Here is a 15,557-nt window from a genome sequence, read left to right on the forward strand (position 1 = left end):
TTTGTAGTACCTGGTAGGGTTCTGGTGGGCAGGGTCCCTGCATGGCTGAAATGGGCAGTAAATTACCATTTTTTTCCACTTTTTGCCATTCCTGAGTTCTCCCCAGTCACAGGGAAGTGATCTATCAACAGCATTGAGAACAGCTGCAGTCTCAATGGATGTAATGTTCCAACCTTTGAGCACAATCAGCTTTAGACGCATCTTATCATGAAGCATCTTCAGTGAGTGGCAGGATGCCAAGAGGAGTGGGCAAAGGCAATGAGAGACACCATGTCTAGCAGGATTAGCGGAGTAGGTAGGAGGGAGGGCATGGTGGAGGACAAGCACAGATAAAGCTGGAAAGAGGCTCAGCAGAAGCGGAACAGTACTTGGTATGCTGTGTGGAGCAGGAAGCTGGATTATTTATGACAGCTATTGCTTTTGTGAAGCCCCTTGCTGTCCCAGTTTCCCTCCCAGCCCAGCAAGCCCGCAGATGCTGGGTTGTGCTGGAGCAGACTACTGCCAGAGCTAAAAGGCATGCCAGAATCTGGTCCAGCTCAGCCTGACTTTCAATAGTTCTCACTTCTTTTTAGTAACATTCTGCTCCATTTAAAATCCATTACATTCAGATGTACCACAATTATTTAATTACAAAGAGTTTATATTCCAACATAAAAGCACTTTTGGTCCTCATACAAATTCAACCTGAGTTGAGCAGTGTTTACAGACATCTCTACCCAACTCCAATATTTGAATCCTTTCCAAACATGATTTGCATTCAAGAGCACTACAGCACTTTGCTTTAACAAAGCTACAAGCTGAACTTGACTGTCACCTCCAGCTGTACACTTAAACTGTCTCAGTCAATCAGAGCCAGTGAGCAGTTACATTAAGTAATAGATATTTTAAAATTCTTGCATCATGTTGTTATTTATGTCTTTTCCTATGCTAAATTACCTCCAGTGCACTCTCCATAGTTACAACATTCTTCTTTTCATGGTCTGGAGCCACAAAGAACAAATAAATCAGAACGTCCAAGCTCCCTTCTGAAAACTCACTGGTCATTGTTTTCAACTCAGCACTGATTCCTCTATTAACACTTGTGCAGAAAAGTGTAGGAGACAGAATCCTGATATGATGAAAGGAGGGGGGAAACCAAAAGGGAAGGTGAATCCTCAAATAGTTTCTATGGATAAAGATAGGAACTGGAACCAGGGCAGTAGGATTGGAAAGAGATTGGAAAGAGATTGAATGGAGAGCAGGCAGTATAGTACAGCTTGTAATGAAAGGAGAAAAGGACCCAGAGAAAATGGGGGACAGCTGAGTTTTCAGATAACCCTAGATGCTGACTTCCCAAGTCTCTACATTCCTCTGCTGTGAAGTGAGCAGTGAAACCTGCTGGCAAAGTGAATCTCTCATCCCACATTCCTGTTTCATCCAAGCAGGAGCAATAATGGGTGTGCTAGGGAAAAAAAAAGAAATCCCTCAAACCAAAACCAAAACAACCCTAACAAACCAACCACTTGGCAATACATTATAATGATGATCAGGCTGCCAGGTCACACATTCGCACTGCTAATAGACCCCAAAATTCAGTTTCTTTCTTCAACTTCAGATTGACCCTCTATCTTCTTTATGGGAGATACATAACATGAAATGAAGACATTAACACACCTGCATTCTAAAGTGTTTCCTGGGTTTGGGTGTTGTTTTCTGTTGGTTTGGGGTGTTTGATTTGGGGTTTTTGGTTTTTTTTCTGTAATTTGCAACCTGTCAACAAAATGAAGTGGCAAAGTTCAGGACATTAAAACCAAAATAGGGCTTTAAAAGTGTGTTTTCCAGAGTCAAATTACTTGAGGTCATCAAACCACTCCCAGAAATGACACCTACTCAGCTCTTGTTGAGATCCCCTGTTGAATTTTACTGAGGTTTGCTCAGGAGTGAGCATTATGATTCTGCTTGGCTAGGACACAGCATGCAGGCATCAAGTGGGAACCATAGCATATTGCTTCCAGTGTGCTCCAAGATGAGCAAATAGTTAAGATCCTTGCAAGAATATCAGAGAATTTCACAAGGACTGGACCGAAAGTACTGATAGGCTGGATTGTGGCTTGCACGCACTTTCTGAATAGCCCTGGACTAGACTAATGCCAATACCCTGGCTAGAAGGAGGAGGTTTACACATTTGAGAGGAAATGCACTGAGATGAAGGTGGATGTCCCATGCCACTCCGTGATGTGTGGCAGCCTAGCGTGGAATGGCACAAATCCTGTAGGGGTGGGGCTGCAGCGTACCACCCAGAATGGGCTCTGTGCTGATCTTCGTCACCCCCTCAGGGAGCCGGAAGGTGAGTGTCCGCAGCAGGTTGGCAAAGAAAATAAAGAGCTCGGTTCTTGCCAGATGCTCCCCCAAACACACACGGTGCCCTGCAGAAGGAAGGTGGGGAGGGGGAGGAAAGTGAATTATTGAGGATTTTTTCAGTTTCATAACAACTTTGTTCATTCTTTTTATAAGCGGAGTATTTTCTTTTGTTCAGGGCCAGGTCATGAAAGCCACAGAATCAAAACTTTGTATTCTTTCTCAGAGACATCTCATCCAATGTCATAGGTTAGGAAATGCCAAATGAAAATCTTGGTGAAAGTGCCTGAAGTACCACCATCATTTCTTTCTTGACCGTACTTGGCCTGGCAGAAAATTCTTTTCCTCTTACGCTGTTGAGCTTCAGGGTCATACACAAAGAATCTGCCAGCTGTTTGTGTGTGCTTTCTTAGTGAGCTAACATCAGTGGATCAAAATTACTTAGCAATTGCATTTGCAACTGAACAAAGGCTTGGCTACTTTACATGCAAAATTGAGAGACCAGTGTAATTTCCAAGGTTTCATCATTGGAACCAATGGCATGAGCAGAACAGGTAAATAATACATTCATATTTCCAGATTAGCAGACAAATGAAAGCAAAGAAAAAGCCATTTGCATTAAGAAATCACTCCTGAGTGGATAACTAAGTGACTACTGTGCTATATGAACACAGAAACTAAACCAAAACCAACAGAGTAGGAACTTGGATGCTAAATGTGATTGCTAACTGTGCACTGTTATCTTATTTCCTTCCTTTGCAACTGGATTTTCAGTTCTGTAAGCAAGAACTTAATCCTTTGTTTACCAGAATGCATTCTGCTTTTCTTTCAGCTTGTTCCTTTAAGAAGGATTACAAGTAACTCCAGGACACACAGGATGCATTGCTCCTCAGGAAAAAAATGTACATATAAGGAATACTACAGTCAAAATCTGCAGATGACTGCAGCATGCAATATGTGTAAGAAACCCAGGAGTTTAAGCTGGATTCCCACTACAGAGTCCTAAGAACAGTTTGGCATCTGATAGCATAGAAGCATCTCCCCTGCCAGAAACAATCCAGTATTTTTCTTTAAAAGCAACAAATAACAGAGAGAGAAGATGTTATCTGAAGAAATACCATAGTCTTACGCTTCTGTATTCTTCATCTAATCCGTTGGGTCAGTTCAAACTGGCAGTGCACTTACCTGCTGAAAATGGTAAGAAGGCTTCTCGAGGTATAAAGTTTCCTTCTTTATCCAGAAAGTGGCCAGGGTTAAACTCTCGAGGTGTCTCCCATTGCTCAGGGTCATACAGAACAGATGCTATATTTGGCATAACAATAGTGCCCTGCAAGGAAGAAACTGTTGATTTAGTTCCAACTTGTAGATTTTCACCTGTCAGTTTCTGCCTGGCAGATAAAACTGCTGCTTGCTACCATTTCTTTGTAATGAGCAGATATGATGTGGTTAGAAGACCGTTTTCCTAGAAAATTGGAGTTTGTGATCCTTTTCTGAGTTGAATATCATATTTTTTTCAGCCCTGCAGCTGTGTCAGTGGGTGTTAACAGTGTTAGTGTTGTTGGTACAACTGTAGTATGACCACTTTTACAACCATTCCATAACACTTCCAGCAGGACTCTCTCGTTGATACTCAGGTCCCAGCACTAGAAACCTCCTGTCATGCTTAAGAGAGTGAGAAATGCAGAAATAATTGCAGTATTTCATTGATAACAACCTCTGAGCCCTTTTAGCAGTAGTACTCCAGGGTTTTCTTTAACAGGTTATTCCCAGCAGACCAATTTGTGTGCCTTAGCTACCTGGCTGTCAGAAGCAGACAGGAATGAAACCTTCACCACAAAATGAGTTAGGTGGGGCCAGTCCCAGATGCCAGTAATGGTGCTGGCCTCTCCCATCTCTCCTGCAATAAAAGCAGCCAATTCCTGTTTCTTGATAATGTTTTACACTGAGAACTGGGCCACAGCTTCACTGGCTCTGAACAGTCTTAGGCAGTATTTGGGAGCAACTTCCTCACTGTCACCTGTAGCTGTCAGTCTCTCAGCTGTTACGGATTCAGGTAGGTCCCTTAGTTCTTGGAGTCAGTGGAGCTATGAGCCATACTCTCACAAGTCTTCCTCCATTCCAGGAGTGCTGGCAGTGCCAAGCTGGGCAGGGATGTCTTAACCAATGCTTTGGCGAATGAGTTTCCCCTCTCCTCTGCCAGCCAAGCAGAACTGGTCTCTGCAGTTGTGCTTTGATCAGCTGGGCAGAAACTTCAGGCTTCTCTGGTAGGGGCACGGGTCTTAGGAGCTGTCTTGAGTGTCAACATGCTGAGTGAGAGACTTATTCCTGGAGCCACAAATGGCAACCCTTCCTCAGGCACCACATTTCTGGGTTATATGGAGCATAGTTTATAGATGGAAAATGGGTTGCTAAACTGGAATAAAAGCTCAATGTCTCTGCTGAAGAAAGAACAGAGGCTGGAAATGTGTCCGTACCTTTTTGACAGGGAATCCTAGCAAAGTTGTGTCCCTCACACACACTCTGGGCATGCCAACAAAAACAATGTTGCTGAAGCGTTGTATCTCATGAACCACAGCATTTGTATAAGGCAGTTTTTTCCGATCCTCGTAGCAGATTAACTGTGAAGGACCCAAAACAGTATCCATCTCCTTCTGCACTTTCTCTGTTAAGAAATACACAGTATTTCAGATGGGAAAAATGCATAAAATAGTTTATGCATATGTCTTTTCTCAGAGCAACATTAAAATGTATTATTTCAACATAGCACATGAAGTCTATAACCTGTGATTTAATGCCTGAGTTTAATATATGAAAATAAAAATGGGGGTAGGGGAGAAGGGAGGGGATAATGGTGTGGTCCAGAATCATAAGCAATGACTACACTGTACTTATTCCAGCTCTGACATTTATCTTATGGAATGCTCAATGGGTGTAGGGCAAGTCAATCAGCTCTAGGTTTTGAAGGTATTTAGAGATTTAGTTCACTTTATCTCAAAAATCTAAATCTTGTTTGCAAAATCAACATAAATGCCTCAGATATTAATTCCCAGTGCAAGGAATGAGTTGAGCAGAGTTGGTCCAAGCATGGTCAACTTTTGCCTCACTGCAAGTGCCTTCAGCCACCTGGTTTGATCAGGACATAGGATGGCCTCTGATTTTTCCCTCTGCTGCCATTCTTTGTGTTTACAGAGAGCGAGCTTCAGGCTCAACTAGTGGCTTTTTCACCTGCCACTCATTATATTCAGCCATCACTAACATTTGGAGTACCCACAGCATTTCACAGCAAGAATCCTTCTCACCTTGGATGTCTGGATTCACTACCATATAGAGAAGTCCCCAGTACAGTGTTGTGCTTGAGGTCTCTGATCCACCGAGGAAAAGATCATTTATGACATATACCAAATTGTCTTCATCATACTTGGGCTTGACCCCATCTTTAGACTGTAGGTGATAAAAAGTTGAAATTAAAGCATAAAAAATAGGTCATCGTGCATGCCTGCTGTGTGGGGAGTCTTTATTTCCATTTGCACAAAGAATGTTTAAAATTGTAGGTTTTGATGAGTACTAAGAGATTAATGGTTTCCCAAACGAACATTGCTCATTTTCATTACATGGAATATTCTTTCAGTAAAAACCAGGCAATTTTATGCCTCTTGACTTAATCACAAAAACTTTCAAGCACACTACAAGTTTTGCAGGTAGCCTAGAGTATACTTCTAAACAAGTGCTCCACAATGTGTCACTCAGGCCTTGGTCTCTCCAGAACAGTCAAATGGTGCTAGCAAATACCAAGGAAAAACCTATTTGAATAAAAGGATCTCAACTGAACATCTTGAGAGTAATTTCTTCTCTCATTCCAGGACAGATGTGAACTGGTAGGAGGGAGGTACCCAAGTATTTTCTTCTTATAGTAAGGGCATAAAATATAAAAACAATTAGAGAAAACACATTGGGCAAAACCATTTTAAAATAAACATATTGTTCTGACTTACACCCCTGACACCAGAATAAACTGCATCTTTGCCTCTAAAATGCTTATTTTAGTAAATCTTGTCATAGTCACTCAGACATAATGTACAAGAGGCTATATCAGCTCCTTGCAGAGCCCATGAGCCACACTGAGAACACAACAGCCTGACTAGATGAAAGCCAGATGTAGAAGCTACATAAACTTCATCTATCCTAAGAAATAGATGCTTTGTTTAGCTCCCAAATGTATCAAAAAATGTCTAAGCTTGAAGCAGAAACTCTGGTGCTCTTAGCAGAGCCTCTCTGGCTCATGAGTCACTTCCTGCTATGGAAAATAATAGCCTGGTGAGAGAAGAAGATGAACAGCTTATTAAGGCATTGCATGTGAAATTGTTTCCTAGGCCCTCCAATTCGAATATAGATGCCAAGACAATCATGCCCCAAACTGTGGGGAAATGACAGGTAACACAGGGAGAACAGGCTTGGGACCCCCAGATTCATCCCATTCAGGACCTGCTGATGATAGCATCCACCTGTCAAGAAAGCTGACAGGTGTGATGCATAAAATACCTATTCCAAGGGTGGTCAAATGATCAGGTAGGCAAGCATTTTTGAGGTGCAACTGCTGAAAGGGATGAGGCTGAAGGTGGAAGGACTTCTTTCTCTTTGGTGCTGCCATGCTGAAAGATACAAAGGGATTTTAGCACAGCTTGGAAATCCTTTAAGGAATGGACAATCTCCTCAGACCAGGACCTAAAGGGAGTTTCCAGTAAAGGGAAGATCCTCCACAAATGGTTTCAACTCAAAGCTGTGTGTCACAAAGACAGCCAGTGTTAGGATGCACACTGAAACCCAAAGCAGCATACCAGCTATTTCAGAGTAATTATCTATGCATGCACATTTAATCCCACTGTAAACATGAGGTACGCTGCTGTAGAAGATGAGGTGGTCTACAAAAGTTCTGTAACCAATAGGTATAAACTGTCTCATATTTATCATATTAAATCCCAATCATATTACAGGATTGAAGTAATTACATGGATATTTATAGAAAGCGCATGATAGCACTTTCATAGAGTTCATACCCTAAAATACTTTATGATAATTTGTTCATATAACTAAAACATAAACCAAGATGCCTTTCTGGGAAACAGAGTTGTTAAGTCCCAAGCTACTGTATTCACATTAAAGAGCCTATGAATTGTAAGAAACTATGATAGAAGGGGTCAGACTGTATTTAATGGTCTATTTGTCCTTATACTTCATAAACATGGGATCAGGAAGAATGAACACTTACTTTCTCCATCTCAGCCAGGTAAAAGTCAATGAAATCCTGTGGTTCGTTTGGAATCCCTCTCTCCACATGTCTTCTGATCTCCTTCCTTGCAAAAGAACTTAGGACATCATAGCAAGACAGCGCCTTCTTATGAGGACCAGGGAGGCGGCACATCAGCCAGGGGACAATTTCATACAGCTGTGGGAGCGAGAGACAAGAGGTAGTGTAAATTATCTGTCACTAACAAAGCTGCTCTTAGAAGCACCAAAAGGCTGAATTGTCCTTTCTGGAAACATTGATAGTTGAGTAAACATATTAGCATTGCTTTGAGTAGATTTTTGCCATCATGTGAGAAAATTTTACTAGTAATTTTGATATGCTTTTGGGGGTTAAGGGAGTACTGAACACACTCTGCTCATGCCAGTAACTTTACTTGACAAATGCAGATCAGTAGAAGACCTTATTCCTGCACACCTGGAGACCCTATATCCCACACACTCAAAATGTAAGGACATCCTTTCTGGATAGCATGTGGCTACTAGGATTAACAAGTCTGCAGTCCCAAGTAACCAGTGAAACTTGTGGAGCTCACAGAAAGAAAATGTAGGCTGTGTATCACTCTATGAGCTAATTTAATTTTCCCTCTCAGAGTCCTCATGACTACTGTAAGACCAATAATTGTTCTGGTGGTTAGAAATATTTTATCTTCTATGTGTATTTATACACATACATTTATTTTCTATGTATTTGTACACACATTTGTCAACTCAAAGAATTGTCCTATAGCTTGGACAGTTCTCTCTTTGCAGCATCTGACATTCCACCCTGCCAAGCAAATGGCATTTTTATCTCCTCTCTTTGTTTTTTCAGACCTAACAAGAGAAGTAAATAGAGGTGGGAGGAGCAGCATTACAGAGATCAAATTTATTACAAACTCCAGTCTCAAATGAAATTTAAACGTTTCTGTTAACAGTCTCAGAAATGCTGAAAGACTTAAAAGCTGGGAGTCAGAGACACGTCCCTTTAAACTTGCAAAGAGAGTTCTTAAAAATGGGCTCAAAACCAAGAAGGCAGTATGTCGTGGTTTAAGTCCAGCCACAGAGTTTCTCTTTCACTCCCTCCCCTTCATCCCATGCTCCTGGAGGGATGGGGAGGAAAATCAAAAGAATGTAACTCCCACGGGTTGAGATAAGAACAGCCCAGTAACTAAGGTATAGCACAAATCACTACTGCTACCACCAATGATAATAATGATAAGGGAAATAACAAGGGAAGAGAATGCAACCACCCACCACCCACCGACCAATACCCAGCCCGACTGAGCAGTGATCTAGCCCTTCTCGATAACTGCCCCCAGTTCTACATCCTGGGCATGACGTGCTGTGGTATGGAATATCTCTTTGGCTAGTTTGGGTCAGGTGTCCTGTGTCTGCTTCCTCCTGGCTTCCCCTTCTCCCTGGCAGAACATGAGATTCAGTCCTTGGTCAGAGTAAACATTACTTAACAACAACTAAAACCATCGGTGTTATCAGCGCTGTTCCCAGGTTGAAAGTCAAAAACACAGCACTGCACCAGCTACTAAGAAGGAGAAAAAATGACTGCTACTGCTGAACCCAGGACACAGTAAGGGCCCCAAGAACATCTCTTAGCTCCCAGTTGCTCTGTATTTCAAGAAGTCCTGTTTTTGTGTCCATGCTTCCATTTCATACCTATTTCAGGGGAGAAAAAAAAAAGGGGGGGGGGGGAAAAGACATATTATTTACTCACCTGATGCACAAAGCTGCCTCCAAATCTGAATAAATTCTCTGTGACTCTGATCAGTTCATGGAAGGTTTCATCCTCATCAGAGAAATGATATCCAAAAACCAGAGCACAAATTACATTTGAAATAGAATGGAAAAGAGGGAAAGACGGATCCACAGGTCTTCCTGCAAACACAGAAATGGGTATTCACTCTCAATGCTTTCTTCTGGTGTTCCTCATGAAGATAGCAGATGTTATTAGAGATTACAAAAAATGTTCTCTTTACCCAGCTAGGACATGAATGAGGATAGAGATGTGGCATTAATATATATTCATGAAAATAAAACATAGCCTTAGAGCAAAGGACGCAATTAAACTGTATCCTCATAGCTCTAAAACAATATCATAACCCTTCCTGTGAAATAGCACCGTATAGATAAGAGCTGTTAGAGGATATAATATCAAATGTGCTGTCCTCAGTTGTGTGAAAGAAGACAAGTCAGAATGTGGGAAGGAAGAAATGTCACTGGAGATGAACTAAGAGAAGGCAGTGACAGACATGTTCAAAAACATAAAAAAAATACGTAGGAGGAAAGACTGAAGGAACTTGGGAAGGTTTAAGAAGCAGAATAGATGGGTGGGAACTGCAAAGTGTACATAATAAAACTACTGCAGTTTCAGCTGTGGCTGGTAGATCATCGTATCTCTATCTGGTTGTTGGTTTTTTTTAAAGTTATGAGAGAGACATCCATTAAGAATTATTTGGATAGAAATTATCTTAGATTGGACTCTAGGATGAACCTGATAATCCACTGAAGCTCTCTCCCACCTCCTACTTTGTTTGATTCTTTGGCTGATAGCTACTTATCCAGACAGACAATATCCAGTTTACCTCATGGCATCTAATGTTACTGAAATTTAGAGGAATGGCTAAGCTCTGCAATACTCTTTAGTTACCTATTGTAGGGAGCCTGAGAATGGCTTGGCTGTGCCGTCCAGTGACATCATTTCATTGTACAATCAATCATATCATAGAGGAAATGATAAGCCCATGAAGGTGGAATTTCAGAAGTTCCCAACTTCAGTGGGTTTATGAACAGCTTTTTAGGAAAAAAAAAATCACACTTGCGACACTACCTTCTCTGCTCTCTGGGCTTTGGATGCCCCACTCTAGACCTACCCGAACCCTAGAAAGGCAGAGGTAAATTTGCATACTGAAGAAATCAGGCACTTTTTAGTCCTGGATCCATATAGATAGATACCTTTTAAGTTCACAAAAAACTCCACCAGGTGAGAGGCCTCCTCTTGCACTCGATATTCCAGGCCTTTTTTCCCCATTCCCAGATTGCGTAGCGTCATTATACCAAAGCGTCTCTGCTGCTTCCAGGAGTGACCACTTGCCAATATAATACCTGAGGGCATTCCCTAGCATATTAATATTTGCCATAGACATGAACAATTCATTTAAAAACATTAAGTATATGGAGTGAATCAGGAAATACACTGTTACACAAGCATCTTTAGGTGAAATTATCAGCAACCAGAAATCATGGCCAAACATACCCAAACTGTAGTTTTAACTGTAGTTAAGCTTTGAAAAGGGCAGTTTAAGGTTGATTGCCGCATTTCTTGACGTCTTAACAAAAAAAACCAAAACCAAAAAACCCAAACAAACCCAAAACAGCCTTAAGATGTCTTTTTAGATCTGCTTTAGCTATACTCAAAACAGTCATGCTCAAGACAGGAATAACTGAATGAATTTGTACAGAGTGGTGTACAGGGCCAGGATATGTTTATGGAGATGTAGATCAATTAATGTGATACTTGTAGGGTGAGATGTTGAACTCAAAAGATAAGTGACATTTGGTTCCTGTATCTCCTCTGGAAGGGAGACCATTCCACTGACTGTTAAATTGCACTAGTGGTTACCTGAAGGGCCCTGAACTGCTGCTGTGATTTAGCTTCAAACAATCTGTGTTTACTTTGGTATAGCAGAAGCAGGGGAGAAAAAAGGAAAGACTGCAGACTGCTGAAATACACTGAGGAGAAGTGGGTTTTCAGGTGCTGGAGGCACTCTCACAAATGCTTAAGAGTGCAAACACAGAAAGGAGACTTCTGAAGGATGGTGTTGTAAGTCTCTTGCTCATGATGGAAGGTGTTTGGCACCCATAATGTATACAGTAAGCAAATGTATAAACAAGCTTTGCATGGAACATTCAGCAAAATCATGTGCTGCAAATTGGATTGTTCTGTGAGGAGGGCAAGACTGCAGAGTTCTGAGCTGGGATAGTATCCATGTTGATCGTAGCAAAAAGGTCACCTAGAAACAACCCTACCTGGAGTGTTTCCCAAGCTTGCGAAAGCTTGGTACAAAAGGTGTCATGGCAAATAGTAACTTATTCTCAAGAGCTGGTGGAGGACTTGGATATGTATCTGATGGAAAAGCATTTGGAATGGGAGGGTAGAAGACCTAACAAGACAGAATAGTTTGCCTAGTCACCATTCCTATTCATTACTTATGGCAGGAAAACCTCACCTTTTCCTTTGGCCATTGCTCTGAAGAAAGGTGACACCATCCGCCCAGCAACATCCTCAGGGTGTGTAGTCATGCCATCCTTCACTGCTTGATACCCATTCAATATGATCACCGGGGTCCACCCAAACCACAGAGTATATATGTTGCCATAAGTTTTTGCCAGCTGTAAGAGGAAAAAGATGTCAGAAGAGAACAGAAGAAACTGCTTATGGGAGTGGTAAAATTAATTTCTTTTCAAAGCACAGGCGGCAGCAACCCTGTAGCAAACTAAAGAAAAGTCATTATTTACTTTGCATCACATCTAATCCAATATTTGTACCTCATTAGTGGAACAGCCATGCTCTGTGTCTCTCTAGGACTCTATGCCTTTCATAAGGCATATGCTAACCCTTTCATTGCAAAGGAAACTAAGTGATTAAATCTGCTCTGTGTGCTCCAGAAGAGGAGGCATTGCCAGAAACTAGTCAACAGCCATTAAGTGCCAGTGGGCTGCAGCTGAGTCATAGAATAGTTCGGGTTGGAAAGGACCTTAAGATCATCTAGTTCCAATCCCCCTGCCATGGGCAGGGATGCTTCAGCCTAGACCATGTCAGCCAAGGCTCTGTCCAGTCATGCTTTCTTCACAGGAAAGCAGGGATCACTGGAGACAGAGAGATGTCCAAGCAGGGACAAGTGTATGACAGAGGGAATTCAGTAATTTGTGGAAAAAGCTTTGCCCAACAATGGTACTCTGCTTCAACACACACATGATGATACAAAAAAGGTGGTAGACAGCGTCTAAGATGTCACCAGAATTACATCCAATTGATCACAATAGATCCTTGCTTCTCCTTATAATTCTTCAGGTACTGCCTTTCCTCTCGCTGTTACAGTGTCACTGCCTGAGTCTACACTGCACTCAGTGATCCGTGCATACTGTCTCAAGCATAGATCTGAATTAGAGGTCATCTGCAAACCATTACAAGAATTACTGCCAGAATACAGGGAGGGACTGACACGGCCTGGGGAGGAGCAACTGCTTCTAAAACCAAGTGGCAAAAACGTAGTTTTAAAGGAGGTGCTGGAAGACAGGGAATGTATGCCATTTCAATGTTACAAGCACAGGCACCATGTCACCCGATTTGTCATTAAGTTAGACAATGCGTCAGAATTTTAAAGAGTAACATGTATGGGCTTAGCAGCAGTGGAGAAGCATCTTTTCAGTAATTGGTATTCTCTGACTTGTTATTAAAGTCAGAAACCTTGTCCCCAAAGTTTATTTGATTCGTAAGAACATGAAATTTCTTGTAAAGATGACATATTCCACATAAAAAGGTGACCTGGATGTAAAAATCAAGTTGATCTTTATGTGTCCATACCTCATCTGAAACTTTCTAAGACTTCAAAATTTCACTTTGCTATTAGCATATCAGTTTTGCTTAAGCTCTAACTAAAATTAACCAATTAAGAGCATCTTAAAAGAAGTACCTCCATCAGAAGATCCCGATGAAACTGAAAGTTCAGGTGCACCAAATTTCCCAGCAACGGGAGAGGAGTTGGTCCAGGAGGGAACTGCTTGCATGCCTTTTGCAGTTTGAAAAACTCAATAATTAACAAAAAAATGATCAGGACCACAAAAGCTTGACTTATTGTCAGCATTTCAGAGCTGATTTATCAGCTTGTCTGTATCAAAAAGAAGGTACTGGAGCTTGGAAAAGCTGATTTTCCTTCTTGTTCCACCAGTTGTCTGTGCAGACTGAGTTCTGTTAAGTCCCAGTTCCTTTCCCTCCCTCTGTCCCTCCCTCTTCATCACTGCCTGCCCTTTTCCTGCACCCCAGATATTTCCCATACTGAGATATGTTACACTGATCACTGACCAAAAAGCACACCTAGCTGGTTACAGCAAGCCCCAGTGAAAACTTGCAACTGTTTGTAATCGAGGTATTTGTCCTGAAGCTTATGTCAGGGAACTGCTGGTGTGTATTGGGACACCTGGATTGGGATGACACCAGGTAAGAGCTGGTGACCACTGGAAATTACATGAGTGAAACTCAGATTCGTCTCCCTTGGGAACTTTAAAAACATCCATAATTGTTCATCTCAGAATACCTTAATTCAGTTTATGAGTGTTACATGTTACATGTCAGTTACAGCAGATTTGCCAGGCGCTTTAGTCACAAACACTATTTAGCTTATCCTTACGTGTGGTTGTAAATTCAGTTTTGGCTGCCAGTCCATTCAGTTCATGGAGGCAAAACCCAACAGTAGTTGCTGACTAAGTGTGCCATTAGAAGACAGAATTGCTACATGTAATTTCTGAGAAATTGGCCTTGAGTGTTCAAATATTTTTCCCTGGTAAATGGAAAAAATAACAGTTTCATCAAGTAAGGATTAAGGACGTGGAGTTAGTGCTTAAAAACTCACATTACAATTGAATAGTAAAGAATTCAGAATATTAAAATCTGATATATTTAAAAACTAATTAAGCATAAAATTCCAATTGTAATTATTTTATTTTAGCGTGTAACCTAATTGAAGGCTTTGTGTGCCTTAGTTTAGTTTCTACATTTTTTTATCAATTTTAGAATCCTGGCTATTATTACAAGTTCTCAGTAAGTTTACAGGACTTAGTTTGAAAGAGAGCCAAGGAAAGCACAGCATGTCAATCACCAGGGGATCCGATCCCACATTGCAAAGAGAAAGTGTCTTCACTAAAAATGAAGTGCAAGTCTGAACAAGAGATTGCCCTGCCCTCCAACGCATACATAAATGTGGTATTTTGCAAACCTGGCAACATTAGGAAAGTGATGTGACTCAGTGATATCAATCCATCCCCTTCATTTGGTCAAAGTTTGCAGCTATTGTATGTACCTATGTGCCTGCGTCAGACAGTGAAGGCAGCATGAAAAAGTAGGGGTTTCTGGGCTTATCTGTGCAAAACTAACAGGACATTATGGGCAGCATGTGTGGGAAGTGGGCTGAGGTGGGCTCCACGGCTTTGTTAAACCGGTGCAAGTCAGGTCCAATCACCCATTGTGAGGCTGAAATCAGCAAAATAGAAAATCAGAAAAAATTGTTTCTTCAACCCAAAATATCAAGCTACAAATTTGGAAAAAAATTAAAGAAAACCAGTTTTGTGCAGACAGCTGAACTCTGAAGAAATGCCAGATTACCTGAATGTCATGAATAGACTAGATACAATGATATTCATCTTTCCTCTGTTCAGTCAATATTGTATTGCTTAGTTTTAGACACTTAATACTTGACATAGCATTTTGGCATTAGTAAATGAACTCACCTCTTTCCGAACATGGGTCAGACTTAACTGGAATCAAGTCACCATTGTCAGATGTAGGATGAAGCTAAAAGAGCCAGCCAGCAGTTTGTCCCACCAGCTGTTACTATCACCTTTCTTTTACTGGTGTTTTCAGAATTTTCCAGCTGTCTGAAAAGTGTCTGGTGCTTGAACAGTCAGTTACAGCAGCGCCTGGAGTCACTGGATAAATTGTACTGGGAACAAAACCAGGCTGAGAGAATTTGTGTTATAAAATCGTAGAATAGTTTGGGTTGGAAGGGACCTTCAAAGCTCATCTAGTCCAACCTTCCTGCAATGAGCAGGGACATCTTCAACTGGATCAGGTTGTTCAGAACCACATCCAGCCTGGTCTTGCATGTCTCCAGGGATGGTGCATCTACCCGCTGTCTGGGCAACCTGTT

The 15,557-nt window shown here is 41.5% G+C and overlaps 1 protein-coding gene across 1 annotated transcript; it reads right to left on the reverse strand.

Moving 5' to 3' along the window:
• Positions 1–560: 560 nt before the first annotated feature.
• On the reverse strand, positions 561–13,499 carry LOC136011883 (cytochrome P450 2J6-like). Its single transcript, XM_065674396.1, has 9 exons — positions 13,329–13,499; positions 11,862–12,024; positions 10,588–10,737; positions 9,350–9,510; positions 7,604–7,780; positions 5,637–5,778; positions 4,812–4,999; positions 3,523–3,664; positions 561–2,405 (listed from the first exon to the last, which is right to left on the reverse strand). The coding sequence occupies exons 1-9, from the start codon at positions 13,497–13,499 to the stop codon at positions 2,227–2,229; spliced, it is 1,473 nt and encodes a 490-aa protein (XP_065530468.1). The 3' UTR covers positions 561–2,226.
• Between the last annotated feature and the right edge of the window lie 2,058 nt (positions 13,500–15,557).

The sequence above is a fragment of the Lathamus discolor genome, chromosome 3 (genome assembly GCF_037157495.1).
Source record: "Lathamus discolor isolate bLatDis1 chromosome 3, bLatDis1.hap1, whole genome shotgun sequence".
Taxonomy (NCBI): Eukaryota; Metazoa; Chordata; class Aves; order Psittaciformes; family Psittacidae; genus Lathamus; species Lathamus discolor.